Source organism: Syngnathus acus, chromosome 16 (genome assembly GCF_901709675.1).
Source record: "Syngnathus acus chromosome 16, fSynAcu1.2, whole genome shotgun sequence".
NCBI lineage: Eukaryota > Metazoa > Chordata > Actinopteri > Syngnathiformes > Syngnathidae > Syngnathus > Syngnathus acus.
In genome coordinates this window covers 14,362,081-14,382,435 of record NC_051101.1, presented here as the reverse complement: position 1 = coordinate 14,382,435, position 20,355 = coordinate 14,362,081, and the positions used below count along the sequence as shown (strand labels likewise).

General features: G+C 48.2%; 1 protein-coding gene across 6 annotated transcripts; it reads left to right on the top strand.

Annotated features, from left to right (window-relative positions):
- Positions 1–1,331: 1,331 nt before the first annotated feature.
- Positions 1,332–17,459, top strand: map7d1a (MAP7 domain containing 1a). Of its 6 annotated transcripts, XM_037273938.1 has the most exons (19): positions 5,160–6,010; positions 6,088–6,254; positions 8,214–8,282; positions 8,635–8,655; positions 10,149–10,312; positions 10,485–10,590; positions 10,783–10,887; positions 12,067–12,189; positions 12,269–12,405; positions 12,478–12,608; positions 13,132–13,373; positions 13,494–13,725; positions 13,813–13,993; positions 14,453–14,557; positions 15,096–15,146; positions 15,226–15,283; positions 15,837–15,894; positions 15,973–16,208; positions 16,919–17,459. In XM_037273938.1, the coding sequence occupies exons 1-19, from the start codon at positions 5,997–5,999 to the stop codon at positions 16,927–16,929; spliced, it is 2,211 nt and encodes a 736-aa protein (XP_037129833.1). In that variant the 5' UTR covers positions 5,160–5,996; the 3' UTR covers positions 16,930–17,459. The 6 variants fall into 6 exon arrangements, with proteins under 6 accessions (XP_037129837.1, XP_037129832.1, XP_037129833.1 ...); XM_037273942.1 differs by lacking the exons at positions 5,160–6,010; positions 6,088–6,254 and adding an exon at positions 1,332–1,679; XM_037273937.1 differs by having other exon boundaries at positions 5,157–6,010; positions 13,132–13,725.
- The last annotated feature ends 2,896 nt before the right edge of the window (positions 17,460–20,355 follow it).

Genomic DNA, 20,355 nt, shown 5'->3' with positions numbered 1-20,355 from the left:
AGCAGTAAAGTAAGCACTTCACTAAACAGTCATAAGTCAATTAGTGATCTGCTGAGTCGGCACAAAAGTCTCATCAATTTCTAAACAAACCTGACTGACTGATCAAAAAACTGTGTTACTCAGCAGCTTGACCGATTGATCATTGTTCCATTACGCAATAGCACTGACGCACTCCTCCTAATCAATCAATCAATCAATCAATCAATCAATGTCTTGATCACAAACTTTAACATTGAAAATGTTAACAGAGGTCCGCGTGACATTTGATTTTGTTTATCTCCACTGCTCCTTCTAGCCATGACTTTTCTCTTCTCCTCAAGTGGCATTGCCCCATCCTTTTGCCTTCATTCCTTCAGCATGTGCACTGATGCAATCACGACGCTGTTCCCCTTCACTAGCACGAAACGTGTGTGTGTGTGTGTGTGTGTGAGTGTGTGTGTGAGTGTGTGTGGTGCAGCTGCACCTCCAAAACTGAGCTCTTTCATTCAAGATGGGAGTGGGGGTCACGGTGTTCAACTTCCTGCATGCAGAGGCACTCGCATAGAATGGATGCGCCCCCCCTCCCTTCCTTTACTTGATCCAGTTGCAGTGACAGGTGGCTAAGGAGGGGGATGGGTGATGCGTTTTGGGGTCGAGCACGGCTCAACAGTTGCACAAAAGAGCCCTACCGAGGTCCCCATCATCCTCACTTTCGCCGCCCCCCGTCTTGGCAGATCCGCAGGTGGTAAATACGAAGACGGCAGCGAGTGTTACGTAACAAAGATGCATTCACATTGTAATTGTGTAGCAACACTTGTTTGAAAGGATGCGGAATACAAAGAGCAGGCTGGCTGGAAAAGCACGTGAATGTATTCAAGCACGAGTTGACTCACCGGTATTGTTGCAAATAATAGTTGGACGTGACAGACCATGTTAACTTCATTCGAAAAAGTTATGCAAATGTGTTGTCGTAACATTGGAATTTTTGTTCAGACAAATCGATTGCTATGTAGTCGATTCTGGGGGATGCTTGGAAAAACTCCCCCCCACCACCAAAGGTTTTTGGGGAGAACCTCTGCAGTAAAGGCATTTGGAAGTTTGCATTCAATGGGAGCAGCCGACAATGCATTGTTGTTCAGCGGTGGGAGGAACCAATTTAAAGGGGGAGAGGGGGGCTCAGTCTCACGAGTAAATTCATTTTTGTGGGGAAAATGATCAAAGTCAGTCCAAAGACTTCAAATATATGAGGCCGATATCTTATACAAGGCATGTGGTTTTGCCTTGTACATTCTGAAGTAAAACTTGCTTGATATTAACCTTGCTCCCCCCTCATTGCAATGGTACAGTCCAGTTCGGCCAGAGGGGTCAGTCCACCGGAGCTCAGCATCAGCTGCAGCGAAGCGAAGTGCGAGGAATTTCTCGCTCTCTGTCTCCATTTTTCAACATTCTTTATTCACGCCCACTGTTGTGTGTCAATACTTCCAGCCAGGGTTTGTTTATCTCATCGCTTCACCGCCCGCTCGCTGCGAGAAGGAAGCTACGGGACACCTCTGTCAAGTGATTCCAAGTTCTCCCACCCATCCTGAGTGAGGGATGAGCCGACTGCCGGGCGACAAGGAGCCGGTGCTTGGATAAGGCGACGTCAGACTCTGTCGCAACGGCCGCCGAAATGGAGCAAAATTGCGGAGCAGCAGAAACAAGTAAGTCGTCCGCTTTATCTTTGTCTACTTTGGGAGGAGAGGGGTAGCTGCTCTTAAATGAGCAGAAACGTCGAGGGTGGAACACTTGCAAAGCGGGATGATGAATAGTCATCGTGGATGCTGGGTGTTGTTCTTAAAGAATTTCTTAAGCATTCTTAACATATCAGTCTCTCTCCAAAAACCCAATTGCACCATGAGGTCGGTCATGTGTCTTCCCATCCCCCTTCCTTCTCCTTCTTATGTTCACAAACTAATGATGCATCCTAAATGCTGCTGAGCCACTCAAGGACATTTGCAACTCAGAGATGCAGTGCAAAAACACCCTCTGGCTGACAAGTCCGGGTTATCAAGCAACTCATTTCCATCTTAAGTTGTGCAAATAGAAACATGTGACGCCCTCAAGTGCCTCCTTCTTCCCCTACAAAGATGAATTGACCATATCTGCGAGATGATCTCGTGTTGATGCGCGCCCGAGCATTCTGGATCGACACGTCGCTTGCGTCCGGTAAATGGAAAAGGGGGAGCTGGAGTCACAATGTGACCCAACGACAACAAGGAAACTTCCTTCCTGACGGGAAGTCGAAGTTGGCTTAGGTCGGCATGTTTTGGCGTCCCATCAGAGAATCCAACTCCGCCCTGATGTTGGGAATCTTTGAGGACGGGCAGTCCGGTTCTTCAGAACAAAAAGCAGGAAGGACGGCTTTTATCAACTCAAGTTTGCTGTCAAACTAAGCAAGTGAAAATCAAGAATTACATGTTGTCCATTTAAAACAATCAAATGACTTTGCCGTCGGCTAGCTTAATGTTAACGCACGACGCGGAACGCCAAAGACGAGCTAACCAAGAGCGTCGACGGTCGTCACCACACCGTGCCGGATCCGCGTAAGATAATTCCGACTCCCCAGCGTTCTCGAATGCCTTGCAAGATGCTGCACAGCTGTTAGCGCCAAAGTATCATGCTGTCTGTCCCCTTACGTCTGATTTAACAGGCCCGTTCGTTCTACACGGCATGTAGTGTCAGGAGGCATCGGCTTCGTCTGTCACATACGAATTATCATCAGTCGTTGGCCTTCTCGCTCCGGTTGAGGACGTCTGGACTTTGAAACGTGTTCTTTCCAACACGTCTGAAAATATCCCCCGACCGAGTGCTCTTCTGTCACCAGACCTCAATCCCGGCTATTATTAGAACACTTCCTGTTTGGCTGAAGGGCAGGCAGGCAGGCAGGCAGGCAGGCAGGCAGGCAGGCAGGCAGGCAGGCCTCACATTATGTATACGTTGTCATCGTTGGTCATCATCAGCCGTTATGTCACTTCACGAGGCCACGTGCGGCTTCGTGTCATCAAATGATAGCGTTTGCCGGCCTTTCACGTGGGGGAGACAAAAATCCACATAATTGTAGCTGTCAGGGTTAATTGTGCAGTGAGGCGATGCATGATCGCATGAGCTTTTTGTCCAAAGTAACAGAAGGGAAAGGAAGGACTCTTCTGTGTTCCATTCTTTGGTCAACTGATGGAAAAAGTCTCATTGTATTATTTCTTATTGACAGATTGTCACAATGCAAAACTCAATTGAGCGTTGTCAAGATTTGCTTCAGCTAGCTAATAATCCGAGTCGCATCTTGCAACGGAAGTTTGTGTTAAATAATCCAAGTTCTGAATACAGTCGGGGTGTGCACGGAATGAACACTCAGCTACTTTGGACCTTTAAACAAACGGGCTGGCGTCAACGCTGACTTGTTTGCACTGCGCTTCCTATGTGTCTGGGCCCCTTTGCCCCCCTCCCCCCTTACGTCATCCTCTTTTGGGGGCAGCAGAAGGGACAAAACAGAGGGGGGAGGCTAGAGCGATGAGCTCGTTCATTAGTCCCGTCCGTTTTATCCCCAATGAGATCTTGTGTTTTCCAAGTTGTTGTTGTCGCCGTTTGGCCGATGCCCTTTTTTGCTTCATTTGCATTTCTCATTCCAATGTTCTTGTTTAATTCTAACTATGATGTTTTCTTTGGTAAGATCGAGTCTTGCTGGAGGTGCTCCATGAATATGCCAGGTCTCGTCCAGCGGCGATGCATGTTTAATTTGGACCTTTCCGTTACTTCATCATTAACGTGCATATTTCTGCGCTCGTTATGAATTTTCCGTTGCCGGGAGAGCGCATAAAGCGGCGGCGGGTATTTATAGCCGACCCGGGCAAAACAATATGCCGTGAAATTGGATTTGGGAGAAATCGCTTTCACTGTGGCACAGCGTTAGAAGTTGTTCCAGTTTTAACCAGGGTCTTTGGATTGCCCTTAACATCAAGGAAGGACATGCTGCAAATCAGCACCAAAATTGTCTCGAAAAATGTACTTGTATCTATGATTTGAAAAATAGTAAACATTTCTCGACTGGTGTCAAGTTATTCGATGAATCGTGTCAGCTAAAGTACAAACACGCAGGCGATTTCTGTAAACCCTCCATGAGTTTTTTTCTCGACACCTGCTGTCGGTCAACCTGCCAGTTCTGCCGCCATGAGGTCTGTGCTCATGCATGCATGCATGCATGGCAAGCATCCATGCGCCTTCTGCGGGGGGCCTCCCTTCCATTTTCTCCATTTCGGAATTGATGCTTCGGGCCTCGCTACCTTCAGCTGGAGGGGACCACTGAACTCACACGATGCGTGCTGAGCATTCCTGAACCTTCTCCGAAGCCATTTCGAGCCCCGCGGGTTCTGATGAAGACACCTTGGATGCTTTTGGTGCACATAGATGAATAAGAACAAAGTCACGAGAGGGTCGCTACCCCCACCTCACCCCACGGCAGAGCGGTCCATCTGCACGCCGTGATGTAAATAAAGCGTGCGACGACAGGACACAAACAGTTCACGGGTTGTTGATGTCGTTCGTCATCCTGTTTAGCACACCTGAGCAAATTCATGTGCGTGTAAGAGCTCAAAACAGCACACAAGATTGCCCCAATCTCATGAATGTCCTGGCCCAGCACACATTTGTTTATATTGACACGACTTTCCATCTGTTTTCGATGGCGCTTGGCAGAGGCTACATGAATCAGGGCTGGTTAGAGTCCCTCTTGCCAAACAGCAGCAGTTTATTTCTCCCAGCTTCCATTCCTCCCTGATCTCTTTGACTTTCATTGGTCGTTGTCTCCGCAACCTCCTCCGCAGCAGCGCTATGTGACATTCCTCTTGGTCACTGGATTCAGACTCTGAAGGGCGGATTGAAAACTTGTCCCGTTGGCATCAAAGTGGGCAAACATCTACTTCCAAAGTGACACTAAGAACGTCAGCCGTTATTCACTCGCGGCGATGTTTTGGCTGCAGCGAGTTGAGACGACAAAGAATCGTCTCTTGTCAGGGAGAATCGCCGCCCGAGGAATGCTTACGCTTGTCACAGAGGAGAAGCCTCGCTCGTCTCTACCGGATGAACTCTTTCATGGGGAAGCTCACGGTGCCTGAAAGCTAGGCCCGGTTCCGGTCTGGGCGGCGGGGGTGATCAGTGACGTAGCTTTTGTTGCATGCGCCTCGATGAGCTCAGACAAGCTTTTTCTTCAGGCCTGCTATCTCGCTGAATGCCTCTAATCATCTGGAATTGAACGGGATTACGCAGATCCTGGTGCCACACCATTCGGAATTTGAAGGCTACCCTCGAATACAAGATGGGCACCAGTACTACCCATGTCCGCTATCCGTTTGTCAGCAGTGACTACGTCATTAAAACAAATCGAAAACATCCAGATTGCTCAAACCCCTAACCCGCAGACACTTTTGGGCTTTCACCGAGCTTCATGATTCCAGAAGGAGTGCGTCCAATGCAAATGTGTCGTCGGCACAAAGAGCGCCTCTGGAGTGGTCTCCTTGCTCGCCATTGGTTGCAAGTTGTTCAATAGCGCAGCGACGGCGTCGTAAATCTCCCCTGCGATTCACCGTCCCTCTCGATGTGACAGCCTCCTACCTGTGTCTGTGCGGTTTTCAGCCAAAAATCTCGCAATCATTGACAGACTACGGCCGCGGTGTTTATCCAAACTGGGTTCTCGAGCCGAACACAAGGGGTACAAAGCCCGGCGTCCCTCCCACGGGGGTGGCTTTTGTTCCAGCTGTCCGATGGCAGCCAAATGAATGTTTAAGTTGGACATTCGTGTTCAAGCGGCCTGCCAAGTGTGAGTCATCATCGCTGACAACCCAGCCCAGTTATTGTTCCGTTCAAATCTGATGATACCTCCTGGGGAGATTAGTGAAGTATCCCCAAAGACATTCCTCGCGACACTTTTGCTACGCAGAGCTGCCGAGAGAGCTGACGTCATCACCTGCAGTTGAGCGGCAAACGGAATGAGGATCAACAGGTTCAGATCCCTCACAACCTGGTCATTACCCGTGTTTTCTCTCTGTGATCTTCTCTTTGGATCATCTCTCCGCGAAGTACTGAACAAGAAGACGAGGCCCGATCCAGAAGGGGCGAGCAGTCCCCACATCCCCCGCGACAGAACGGCGTCGCCGGCCAAGAAACTGAACCACCTCCGACCAAAGCTGACGTGATCCGAAGAACGCCTGGCTCGCCGGCATCGCCTGCCCCGCGGCCCAAAAGAGGTAAACACACCAGGGTTCACTGGGTTCTATCAGACTCATAATGGACTCGCTTGAAACTTTGATAATGCGTGCTATAACGTTTGCACTTTGCCAGAGTGAGCTCAGCTCTCTTGAGGCGAGGTAGTGCTCTCGTAAGAGACCGCATTTGCTTTCAGACCTGCAGCAAATCCAATACAGAGAGGGGGATCTTGAAGATGACTCTCGGAAATCAACACAAGAAACTGAAACTAGATATGGCAGGGCTCTTCGGTGACAACGGCTTTCCATTCCTACCTGAATGTCAAACACTGGCGGTCACAAGTTGCACTCGGGAATGCTGCACTCGGGAATGCTGCACCCCGTCCGTCCCTGTAGTTGGCGGTAATACGCACAATGTCCGGTTTGATTTGACAGCGATGATTGCAGGTGTTCCCAAAACTTCCCAAAGTCTCTGCAATTTCGGGATACCCTGATTTCCTGCAGCCCACTGGCCTTGTATACTTGGTCAAAAAACATGTTGGAGGAGTTTGAGAATGTAAGCTTCTTTTCTCTCTGCACTCTGTTCTTTCTTTTATCCATTAATCCATTTGTAGCCGTCTCGTTGCCTTTTCTGACAAATAAACCAGTTGAGTCTCCCCCCCTCCCAAATGAAAACAACAAGAATTGACCTCCTTGTCCTTGTGGCTCCTTTTCTGGCGCTGTGAAGCTGGTTAATTGTGGGCTTTTGTGCTCCCCAGAGGAGTATGAAGGGGGAAGGCACTCTGTAGCCCCCTTAATTAGACCAAGTGAATAGTCAGGGCCATTAGCGGAAGAGAGACTGTTTTTGTGGTCCGTTCCGTGCTCTGACAACGGCCGTTTGCTTCGAGTGGCACTCTGACTGATTTGATTGTTCCCGCCGTCCATCTTCTCTATGGAAATAATTAGGGAGCAAAAGTGTTTCTCTTTTCACATTGGATGACCATCAAGCTGTATCGCAAATTGATCATGGACATTTTTAAAAAGCTGGGGGTTCCAGGAAAACAACGCAACTTCCAAATCAACACCTCCCTTTTGACATCAAAACAGGACGTAAGCGCAACTACTATCTCAGATCACAGGTGACTTGCGGTGACTGTTTGCTTGGAGTCCAAAAGCTAAAAGTCGCTGCAGTTTCCCCATAGCTCACGTGATGTTATGATGTGCATGCAGCACCTCGCTGGGAACACGTGTGGGCTTTCCACAGTCCTATAAATACCAAAGTGGGTCATTTACCCCCCCCGCCATATTGTTTACAGTTGACGCCTCTTCTAGGTAGGTGCAGATGTTGCTTTGCGTTTGATGTGGAACATCTGGACAGTGAGATGAGATAGGGGGTCCCCCCAGCGAGACAAAAATACCCTGCCTGCGGTCTTTTGCTTACTAACAACTCATTCGAAATTCCACTGCCGCGTTAGCATTTTAGACTCTCTGACCATGAAGTCGTTTCGTCAAGTATGTCATCGTATGGTTGTGGAGTTAAGCGCTGTCAGTGTAAAATGTGTACTGTAACTTACCGTTAACTTGAATAATAGTGACAAGCGACATGACGAACGAGCGGGTCAAGCTGGACTTGACATATCCTCTCCTCTCATTAGGAATTATTATTATTCGGATTTGTCACATTGTTCCACGACTGTCATAACAGAGAGCCACACACAAATGGAAGCCAGGCTTGGTCTGTAAATTGTTTCACATGCTTTTGCTTCTATTTAAAAGGCACAGGAATGCATTCAAATAGTTTGGTCTTTGTAAATAATTGACAGTGCAAATAAGTGGCATTGAAATGTTGACCGCCTAGGATAAAAACGTAGCTATACGGACATAGTAGACAACATCACTGTCATTTCAGCTTTATGTTCTCTGAGGATGATAAGAAATTGCTCTGGCAGGCCATAGATCTCGCCGAGGTTGTCCAACCCTACGCTGACTGCATCTCTTAATCTATAAACACCTTCGTTTCAGACACCATGAAGTCAGAGGAGAGGCAGCAACTGGCTAAGGAGAGGCGAGAGGAAAAAGCCAAATATCTCGGTAAGAGGCAACAAGGGCGGCTTCGTGCGGGATGAGCGCGCCCCCTGGTGTAGGGCCGAAACAGGCACTATCGGACACAAAAATGCACGTGTGCTGCTCACTCACATTCTTGCATGAGCTTGCTTGCCTGTGCGCTAAAAAACAATCCAAACTAAGTCACTACTTGATGGCCTGCATTCCAGAGGCCCAACTGTTTGAATACAAAAGAATATTTTCCACATGACGCCTTTAGAAATGGCTGATTTGACTTGGTTTGAAATCGGAATCTTTGGTCGCCACGCAGCGCACTGCTTTGCATGATTGACAGCTGCTTGTCTTCTCTCTCACCCCTTCCCCCCCCACCCCCCTGCAGAAGAGCTGAGCAAGTTACAAGGTAAGTGACCTTTGCGTACGAGGTGCTTCAGACATCGTCTGTCACCCTGCTCATTTGGTTCCATGTAACCCAATCCAAGTAGATCTTGTGAAGGGTGCTGGGCGATACACCAAAAAGCCAACACTCACTGAGCTGGCATCTTGCAGACTTTATTTCAATTTAGATGAAGGACTTATTTGGAAGATTTGGTCATTTTGCCCGTCCCGCTAACGGAGTCATTCGTACGTCCCTTAAAAGTTGTCGGTGTTTCCATCTTTTCCTCATGTCGCTGATGTTTATACGGAACACGACGTGGCAAACTTCCACCTTCGGCAGTATCGAAGGTGCAACAGAGACATTGTGTCTGTAGTAATTCCATAAGGCGGTGAGAAGTTTAACACCCAACTCTCATATTTGCCGCCTTGTTGTGTTGAGAGCAACCGTCACGCTTCTGTTAGTCTGACGCGGCCATTTTGCGAAAGAAGCTGAAGCTTTTCACATTGTGACCATCCATGTATCATTCATTCATTCGGCCATTGATGGATTCCATCTTCCGTGAGTCATCTTGAACCTTGAGTGTCTTCACTGCTAACTTCATTTCTGTCAGAGGATGTTGCAAAAATATCCAGACCAATGAATCCTTGACCTGTTATGGCAAAGCCCAAAAGTGGGTCACACTTTAGCCTGACTTTCAACTTCTCGTTGCTCCATCACAAAAAAAACCCAGTCGCTGAAAATCAATTGACTGACCTTAATAATGTTGATGATCATGCACTCAAGCATAATACCTCCATGCAGATTTTAGAGCACTACATGCTTCCGTCTGCTGAAAAGCTCGATGGAGATGATGATTTTATTTTCCAGCATGATCTGGCACCTGCCCACAGTGCCAAAACCACCAGTAAATGGTGGACTGACCATGGCATTACTGTCCTCGATTGGCCTGCCAATTGCCCTGACCTGAACGCCATCGAGAATTTGTGGGCTATTGTGAAGAAGAAGCTGAAAGACACCAGACCCAACAATGCAAATGAGCTCAAGGCCGCTATTGAAGCATCCTGGGCATCCATAACACCTCAGCAATGCCACAGGCTGATTGCCTCCATGCCACGCCGCCGCATTGGGTTGCAGTAATCCGTCCAAAAGGATTCCCAACCAAATGCTGAGTGCATGAATGGACATTTTCAAATGTTTGATTTTGTTTTGCTGTTATAAATCTGTTTTTTTTACTTGGTCTGAGGAAATATTCTAATATTTTGAGATAGGATATTTGAGTTTTCTGAAGCTGTATGCCATCATCAGCAATATTAAAATAATCAAAGGCTTGCAACATTTCAGTTGATTTGCAATGACTCCAGAATCTATGACACTTTGGTTTTTTTAGTTGCATTACAGAAAATCAAGAACTTTATCACAATATTCAAATTTTCTGAGACAGTCCTGTCAGGCCTCGCATTCATCCAGGGCTCCTCTGACCTTTTCGGGCCGGTTTGTCGTCTTTCTCCTCACCTCAGCTGCCAAGAAGAGCCAGTGGCTGGAGAAGGAGGAGAGGGCACAGCAGCTGAGGGAGCAGCAGCTGGAGGAACGACGCAGGAGGCTGGAGGAGCAACGCGTCCTGGCGGAGAAACGCCGGGCCGCCCTTGAGGAGCGACAAAAGCAGAAGCTGGAGAAGAACAAGGTGGGTGAGGTGACGTCCGCCGGGTTCCAACGGGCACATCTTCAAAATAGACGATGCGGCGGTGTCCAAACCGCGGCCCGGGGTTCCATTGGCGTCCCGCCGTCAAGTTTTTCGCAGCCCGTTGCTCATAATGACAAAGACTTTCTTCACCTGGCATATATCTGCTCTCCAGGAACGCTACGAGGCAGCCATCCACCGTTCCGCCAAGAAGACGTGGGCCGAAATCCGCCAACAGAGGTGGTCCTGGGCTGGCAACCAGAACGCCAACCAGAAAGAGAGTAAGTATCCCAGGAGGCAAGTCAATATGAGCCCACAGGGAATCTGTGCAATGAGGAAGTGGACCACACGTGCCTTTGGGGTGCGCTTGGATCGCATCGACGGATTGAGAAGCTTTAGTGGCAGTTTGCGCCGCTGGCGCAAGGGAGTCGACCTTGTGTGTGAATGTGTGTGGCGCTCTCTTGGCTTCTCAGGCAGATGCTCTCTCTCCACCGTCAACCTGCCCAAACACGTGGACTCGGCCCTAAACAAGCGTCTCTCCAAGTCCTCTGCCACGCTGTGGAACTCCCCCAGCAGAAGTAAGGCTGCGACTGGAATGAGCAAGCACCCAACCCCAAATGTGTCCATCCCAATCCTACCACCGCCTGGGAACCATCAGTGTCATTTCATCCTTCAGTTACTTCCTCCTTGAGTTTGATTCCAATCGTGCTTGATGGTGGACACCTTTTCCCTGACCGGCCGCTTCCCTTTGCGTTTCAGAACTGAACTTTGAGGTTCTGCTCCGCAGCTTCTGCATGATTGCGTTTTGTGTGTGTCATCTCGTGGTTGCTTCATTCTGTGGTGATTTCCATTCCCCGTGTCCTGATTATTTTCTTCAATCGAGACTATACTGTCATCCGCGAAAGTCAAGTGAGCGAGTGAGTCAGCATTTTGGGGCGCGGTGGATCAAGTATTCCAGGGGGAAAGTGTTGCTGATAAAAATAGACGCCAAGTACCTTTGGTGCTGCTGCTGCTAAAAAAGTGATGAGTCACTGTCCAGACACGCAAACTTCCGACTCAACTCTTGGGCTCCTTTCCATCCTGGAGCACCTTGATCATGTTTTGTTTGATTTCGTCTTGTTTTGAGTGTATGCTCGGCTTGAACGGCAATTACACATTCCGATTTTTCACATCATAACCCATTTTTTATGCACGTCTACGTTTGAGTCAGAACTTGCCATGTGACCAACCGCCCACCACACACAATATACCCAGGGCAATCCCCAAACAAGTAGTACCACAACTCACCTGTTGGAGGCAGCATGGTGCCACATGGCATCCCGACTGCCCAAAAGAAGAGGAGTCATAAACTGTCAACTTTAGTACAAGCAATATTTTTGCACAGATGGACTGAAACTCATTCCTGCTCAAACTGTCAGTGTGAATGGAAAGAAAAACAGGGTGTGCAAACTATGGCCACCAACTGCGTAAATGTCATTCGTTTAACAGCCGGGCATCATCTCGGAAAAAAAGAAATGAACATTCACCAGAGAAAAAGTCTTTGAACTGTACCTTCCAGCGGATATTCTTCTTTTATTTACCACTTTGTGCGGTCCTTGAAGTTTTACGAGGTGTATTGCGGTTCCATGTCCAGAATTGATTCATGATTCATCAAAAATTCGCTCAGACATCAAACTGGTTCAGGATTCGAGGCAGCCCTGTAACGACACAAGGCGCAGGTGTTAATGTTGTTGTTTGTCTTTTCTTTCATCTCGCAGCCCGTAACGTTGCCCTGAGCCCGTGGGAGAGCAGCATCGTGGACCGCCTGATGACGCCCACCTTGTCTTTCCTGGCTCGGAGCCGCAGCGCCGCCAGCGTGCTCCCGAACGGAAAAGACGGACGTAAGATGGACACTCTGTCCAATCGAGACTATTTTTTAGTTGGATTCCATTTTGCGTAACTGGACGTCATCCTCGGCAGAGTCCCCGCTGTGCCCCCGCTCGTCGTCCGCCAGCCCCTTGACGCTGTGCGCCCACCAGCGCTGCTCCGAGCGCTGGAGGGTGACGTCCAGCACGCCCGACATCACCCAACGCCAGCACAGACGGAGCTCCACACCTGTACGCTCCACGCAGAGCCATTACACACACACATACGGTATGTTGATTTACTTCTTCTGTCGTGTGGCACAGATGGACAGAACCAAAAAGGAGAAGAAAGATAAGGAGCGGGAGAACGAGAAAGAGAAAAATGCCCTGACAAAGGAGAAGTTCCTCAAGAAGAGGCAATCGCTTCCCAGCATGAGACACAGAGCAGACCCGAGGTAAAACGGGCAAAAAAAAGATTGTTGCTAGGCAGAATTCCACCCAGCACAAGCTTTTGTGCATTCAAAAATGGACAATTTACAAAAACCAGGATTTTAAAATTGCTAATGCGCAGCTGTCAGTGGTATGATCACAAACACGTGTTACAACTCTTTAGTGTGCACGCTTCGTGCAGAGCAGAGATGAGAAAGGAGGGGGGGGGGGGGGAGCTCTTTCATCCCCAGGCCGCACAATAAATGACAGAGGGATGCAATCCGAGGTGGGGGGGGGAAAACACATTCACTTCCTTTGGCTGGACGAACAAAGAGCACGAGTGAGTTGTCGGTGCCCGAGGCCAAAACGAGAGTGATGTCATCGCTAATGGCAGAACGCACTTCAACGGATGATGTCATGTTTCCCCCGCATTGAGTCTCTTCGGGACACAAGCTTGACTTTAAGAGAGTTCAACAAATGGTTTCATCTGGCAATGAACTATTGCTTAGCGTGTCTAAACGCCGCTCTAAAACTGCGTTTATCGTCCAGTCCGAGTCCGCTGTCGAGACCGCGGCCGTCATCGCCCGCCATGCCCAAAGGCAGGACCGCCTCGCCAAGTCCCGCCGCCTCCCCGAGGCCCCCCTCCACACGCAGCAGCCCGTCGACCCCCAAGGGACGGCCCAGGAGGGCGAGGACCCCCGCCAAGGTGGACCATCGCACCTCTTCCCCCGTCCAGCTGGAGCGAGTGAGGGAACATCGCAGGCCAAGCACCCCGGAGAACCACAGTCGGCGTGAGTGGCGGCATGCAGCAGGAGAACAAGATGTCCCTGTCACATGTCCTCAATTGTTGTTTGCGGTGTGGCCGCGCGGGTCCATCAACTCTTGGTCATCCTTTGCTTTTTCTCTCCTAGGTTCTCCTGTGATTCCTGCCGTCAGAAACTCAATGGCTTCCAGCAAATCTGCCTCGCCGTCACCCGAGCCATATATCAAGGACGTTCCCTCGGCGGCGCCGTCCCCCAAGCCCATGGCGGGCACCAACAACCCAGAGGAGGCGGCCCGCATCCTGGCAGAGAAACGGCGGCAGGCTCGCGAGCAACGCGAGAGGGAGGAGGAGGATCGCCGAGAGCAGGAGGAGAAGGAAAGGTCAGATGGAGTTGAAGAGTTCAAAGCAAGTTCATCGTGATGGCCCGCTTCCATTTTGAATGAAAGCCGATGTATTTGGACTTCCAGGGTTCTGAGAGAGGAGCGCCTGGCCAGGGAGGAGGAGGACAGGCGTCGGCGAGAGGAGGAGGCGCGAGCCATGGCCGAGGAGCAGCAGAGGAGGGATGAGGAGCAGCGGACGAGGGAGGAGGAGGAGGCCAGGGAGCGAGCCGTGGCCGAGCAGGAGGAGAACGTTCGGCTACAAAAGCAGGTAGGCACCGACTGAGGTATTTTTGAAGTTGGAACAACTTGGGAGTCAGTCAACCAACCGGTGTCACAGAATGGCTTTGGGATTTTGTCTTTTTTTACAAATGTTTACTTCATCAAAATAATAAAAACAAATAAAAGACAATATGAATAATAATATATATGACAATAACATCCTATGATTTTGGTTTTCCAAAATCAAAAGAGAAAATGTTTGTGTCAATTCTCTGCCGCCCTCTTGTGGCCTTACAGTCATTACATTTTGAGTTGAACTTCTTTATTTTGAGAAAGACAACCTAAGTATGCTCGTAAAAGAAGTTGTTTTCCAGCACCGAAATATCGCTTCTGCGGTCGGACGAGCCATCACTGTGCAGCCACACCCGGCGTGAGGCGTGCCCACTTGGCTCAAATCTCGGCTCGGCATTAAAAGAAGGCAAAAAAAAATCTTGGATTCTGTCCTCAGAAAGAGGAAGCCGAGGCAAAAGCTCGCGAGGAGGCGGAGAAGCAGCGTCTGGAGAGGGAGAAGCACTTCCAGAAGGAGGAGCAGGAGAGGCTGGAGAGGAAAAAGGTAGGCTCGGCCTTCTTCGCCATCGGCTTTGTTAACTGTTTCCCCGCCAGCCTCGTCATCCCAAAACGCAGCCATTGACATGACACCGCTATGCCGGCTAATGATCAACTGAAAACAAGCCTTCCCACTGGAGGAGATATCGTAGTCTCGGGACAACACTGGCTCTGCCGATTCCCGGGAACTCAGATGAGTGATGTCTCAAGCTCGCGGGGGGGGGGGGGGGGAATCAGCTGTCGGCATGTTGTCATTTAATAGAGGCGCTTTAATGAGAGTTAAATATAAACTCTGTGCGCCTGGAGGTCATCTGAGGTCAGAGGGATAGGCTCGCACGGGCGGAAGGCGAGGATGCAAATTCAGTCAATGCTCTGCGGTAGCGTTAGGATCATTTCGAATTTTGCAATCCGGAATGTTCCGAGGAATAACAACATGAGAATAAATAAATCTTGCGGGGAACAAGTTATATTGACAAGCCACTGCTTATAGTGGAATAATAATGATCAAATAATACAAATTTCAATTGAATTGTGACTTTTCCCAGCGTCTGGAGGAGATTATGAAGAGGACGCGTAAATCGGATGCAAGCGACAAGGTACGCCGGATGAAAGACACCATTCATCGTTAAGGAACAACAATATTTGCCATGAATCTATTTTCATTTTTCTCCGCAGAAGGAGACTAAATGCGCATTGCCAGAGCCGCATCCAGAGAGTGCAAATGAGGTCAAAGGTCAGTGACATCATACGGTCACCGATAATGCGATTCTTACCAATGAGTCACGTTGAACCGCGTCATAATTCAATCGGCCACCGTTAGCGAAGCGGCCTGGTTCGCTCGCTGCGCTTTTTTTTTGGATTGCATCTCTGATATCCTGCGCAGCTGCACGTTGCGTTCTCCGCCTCATCTCGACTGGACGGGAGGAAGAGTGGGCTCACCCGCATTTACTTTGGAAAGCGTAAATGACAGGAGCGCATGTGTAAAGTTGATCCACACAGCTGCTTTGTATCATAAAAATAGCGCGAGCGGCGTTTGTACAATGTCCTACTGTTTTATGTTGGGCACATCAATGTTTTTAAATATCGTGCTGCTCTTCTGAAATATAGCACCTGGCGTGTCTTTAAGGTGTGCCGATCTGTCTTGAGATTGGAACAAAAGCTTGAGAACCATTTTCCATGAATTACATTATGGCTATTGATCATCCAAACTAAAATAGTCCATTTCGGGATTACATATTGAATGCATATTTTTGGTGTTAAATGTGCTGCTTAAATTTGCTTTTCAGAATGCGAGCTCAACATGGACAACAACAACAAGACGGAACATGGACACAGCAGACAAAAGTGACGTCAAACGCCTTCCTTGTTGCCATGGAACCAAAATCATTGACAATTTGTGTGTGTCCCCCCCCCCTGCGGCAGCCCCCCGGGCCAAACTCAGCTCAACGGGCTCCAGTCCAGCAGACGCGAGCGCAACGGCTTATCGGCCAAAGTGGACGCAGCGGCGGCACACTTGGTGGAGGATATCATCATCAACGCCGCCAACGGCGCGCGGGGGCGCTCCGAGGCTGACGGCCACGACATCCTGGCCTACGACGGCGATGCCGCCGCCGCCTTTGTGAAGAAAGCGGCGCCGCTGAAAGCGCAGCACGTGGCAGGTAGAATTTGTTTGCAACACTAGCGCTTGAAATAAGGAGCTCATTGATTGAGCTGGGATGGTGACAGGTTTTGACTTGGGCACATTTCCAGAGTAAAATTCCTCGGATGGCAAAAGTGATGAGGTGACTCGATCCGTGGGGAGCTTAGAAACCCGACTCTGAAGCAATTAAGCGACGAGTCGACAGCTATTTCCAGTAACGCTGCGAATACGTGAGAGGACTTTTTTACAGATTAAACACTTACTGAGTTACAAATTAGAGAACGCTGAATGGTTATTTAGAGCAATGTCTTTTCTATTATGTTGGAAAGTCCGATTTTTGGAGACGGGAAAAAGCTTCATTTTTCAAGACGAATCCAATACGTGATTTTTTAGAATTTCGCAATTCATTTTTTCTTTTTTTTTTTCAACTGAGACTAAATTGCATTTTGTTCGAGAAACCTTTTAGTTTAAAAGTGTCATTTAATTTAGAAATAGTTGCATTTTTTCAATTCGAAACAGAACAACTTCTATTTGTTGTCTTTTATTTGCGAAAGGCATTTTTTGTAAGTCTTTCGGGACAACTCCCCCGACCGAATAAGAGTAATCGGAGAAATTCCTTCGTTTTCAAGGGAAAATTATATTACAATATCGATTCTTTTAAAGTCCCATTTCTTGAAGATTTGATTCTTTCTTCTTACCATTTTTCCATGTTGCCTCTTCTTCTTCCAGAAGTGCTGTGATCCGGCAGTTGCCGGCAGTGTCCAGCCCCTTTCACACAACCTGTGAAGAAAAATAACAAAAACAAAACATTATTTTCCGCCTTTGGCGCTGAAGTCGGCGTGTGCACCTTCATCCTGCGGACACGCTACACATCACTAGCTTGTGTTGAACTGGAGGGGAATATTTTTGGGTGTGTAAATAAATGAGGGAAGCAAACAAGCCCACTATTCAAATACTCATTCGATGCAATCATAATAATAATAATAATAACGTTAGCGCACAGCTTCAACAAAATTGAAGTCACGCATCTATAAAGGGCAAATCCGTATAAATACAGATATATTCTGCTATTTAAAAGCTAAAAGATGTTGTTTTTTTTGTTTTGTTAGTTTTAAATAATGACAAACGTGCATGACTCAAGTGTTCACTCATGTGCTTTTCCGGACTGATTTGTGTGAGCGCGCCGATGCGCTCGGAATATATTTGGACGCGCTGTCAGCTCCATGAGGAGTCGTTTAACACGTCTTATTAAAGACAAAACTCAACTGTCTCCGTTGTTGCTTTCATTGAGAGAAGAATAAAAAGGCCTAACAACAGCCACACCCCTTCACAACCATAATGGTATTTCCCACGAACCAGGAAGTAGTCTGCCAACTTTGTGTGTTTTGGAAACAGCGCAGCATCAGCTCTCGTTTCTAAATATGGTCATTGAAGTCTCACGAAAGCGTTACATTTAAAGCTGCCTCAAACGTTCGGCGTGTAGATAGTTTTATAGTCAAAGTACAGTAGTTGTAGCTGTAAGTCAATCGGGTCATAAGCCCAAGCAGTTCCAGTCTTCCACACAGCTGACTTGCATTAGTAAAAATGTTCTTGCGTATATATCACGGACGCCGTTAAATGACCGTACACATACTCGGTGGCCTCCCGAGAGTGCCAAGATGTGCTCGACTGATCTGGCTAATGCACTTTGAAAGAAGCGGGAGGGGGGCTGGATTATAGGGCTCTATTTTTAGGGACTACTAAGTGAGGCCGAGTTGCGTTGTGCTTTCCGTTGTGCGTCGGGGACAGACGAAGGCCGGAACAATAATAAGAGTGGAATTTAAGCGGGTGGGCTTGGTGGACACAAAACAAGACTTGGCACTTCCATTTTAGGGGTAAGAAACATTTGTCGGACATCATTTTTAAGCGAATCCGAGACGTATTTGGTCTTTGGACTGCAAGCTGAAGACCACCATCTGTTCTGTTGACCCGGGTTTTAACAAGAGTGTTGGGCGATAAGAGCTCGTGAGGACGTCACATTCATCCGAGTGTTTCTGCCTGGACCCGACCCGAGCGTATCCGCTCGGCAACGGGCAAGGGCTGCTCTCGGCCGACGGTACATTAAGGAGAAGCCGCAGTTTGATGTCCAAGCGTGGGGGCTATTTCCATACAAAAGGGGGGTGGGGGGGGGGGGTCATCGTCACAGTCCGAGTGCTCTTGGATGACTCTCGCCCGGGATGCGTATTTCAGGAGTCTGAGCTGGACACGTGCTCAGGAGAGGCGGCGACAGATTTATTTGGACTAGCCCACATTTGTTTTGCGAATGATGGCTGTTACCGTTTATTTTGTTACGTGACATTTGGAAAAAAGACAAAGCTCGGGCTATGTTCATGTCGCTACTATAAATGAATTTTAATGCGGTGGACGTGCGCTATGGGAAATATTTTAATCCGTTCGTCATAAAGGTGTTTAGTCTGATGGCGAGTTGGGGATTAAGGATGCATGGTCAGATGGGGGTAAAAATAGAACCTGACATGTAAAAAAAAGGTCAAACGTTCGTGCTTTGTTTTTTTTGGTCGATATCTGAAGCTCGGTGGCAATGTGTTGACTTGCGCAGACATGTTATCGTAAAACAAACTTTAAAGGACGCTGCTAAATCTCAAGGGAACATCATCTAAATGAACAAAATAAATTCAAGGAGTCTGTGAACGTGCACATTTGACAATTTTAAGACGCATTAAATTCTCCATCGGTTGGATCGTGACGCAGCTGTGAGTCACAGATGCTCCCCGCCAATCACGAGCAGCTTCGGGTTTGGCGTCTCGCATTGGCCGTTATTTTTAGCTGACAGGACACGAATGTGAGCTACACGTTAAAGCGAAACCGGCCGTTCGGGCCTTTGGACTCGCGCCACTCGAGGACCGGAAACTGGATCTCTTGCAGTAACACAAGTTGTCCGATTGTGGGAGAGACTTCCAGATGTTGGTTTTTTTTCCCCCTTTGTTCTTGGACCTCAGCCACCTTTCTTTTTGTCCCGGCGACCACATGAAGACGCGAGGACTCGGCTGTTTCCCGTCGCGATTGCGACTTTGAAGCCTCTTGTTACCAACAACAACGGCACATTTGCAAACCATAAATTATTCAAACGCCAAGCAGAGATTTTTTTGTTGTTGCTTTTTTATGATAAATATGACTTTCATTTGAGCTAGCACATCTGCCTTTGAGTTCTGAGCTTCTGGGTTCAAAGCCTTCTTGATGCATTTGCATGTTCTCAAATGATTGATGGTAAAACACCAAACTGGAGCCACCTTCACGTGAAAACATGAAATTCGATTTGTACAACATAAAATGGCGACATTAAAGCTACAAAAGTGACGAGACTCTCGCCAGAATAAATTCACAATTGTGTGCGTTGGCGTGACAACAGCCGGCCGGGGAGGGCAAGATGATCTCGTTTAAAGTAGCATCACGACCCCGAGTTGTCAACGCGGGCAGTGTAAACGCATTCCGTCAAAGATCAACTAAATGAAGCGGACGGACGGAATGGTTCAGCCGAAAGCCAGAACCAAAGAATGACGTTTCCTTGAAGGCCCAGGTGAGACTCCCGCAGCTGGTCAATGACGTCGTGTTGGCTCTCGCTCGGCTTGTTTGCTTCATTAGAAAAAGAAAAAAAAATGTCCACGCAAATGACTAAGCAGTCACTTTCAAAAAGCAAATTGTGGTGGTGGTGATGATGAAGTGTTAAATGTTCTCCCCACGGGGACATCGCAGACAGCTGCTTCTCACCCCGACAAGTGGAAAGTAACCTAAGGAGGATTTTTTCTTTCTTTCAATTTTTAGTTTCTTCATGCTCAGATGCGAGACGACCGCCCGGAGCTTTTACGCCGACTGGGCACTTTTTAAACTCAGATCTGCGCTTCAGTCAAAATAACTGGAGGCGGATTGCTGACAGAGCCTGGACGCATGCTTCAAAATTGCACTATTAAAAAATAAAGGAAAAAAAAGGCATACATCAGGGACCAAAGCTATGCACACTTTGTACATTGACTTGCGGAAGGATGAAGGAAGGAAAGGAAAGCAAAATGTATGTAAGGAAGGTGGAAAGGAAAGAAGGATGAAGTCTGGAACGTAAGATGCAAAAAAACAGCAAAGCAGGATGAAGTCTGAACGTTACGATGCAAAAAAAA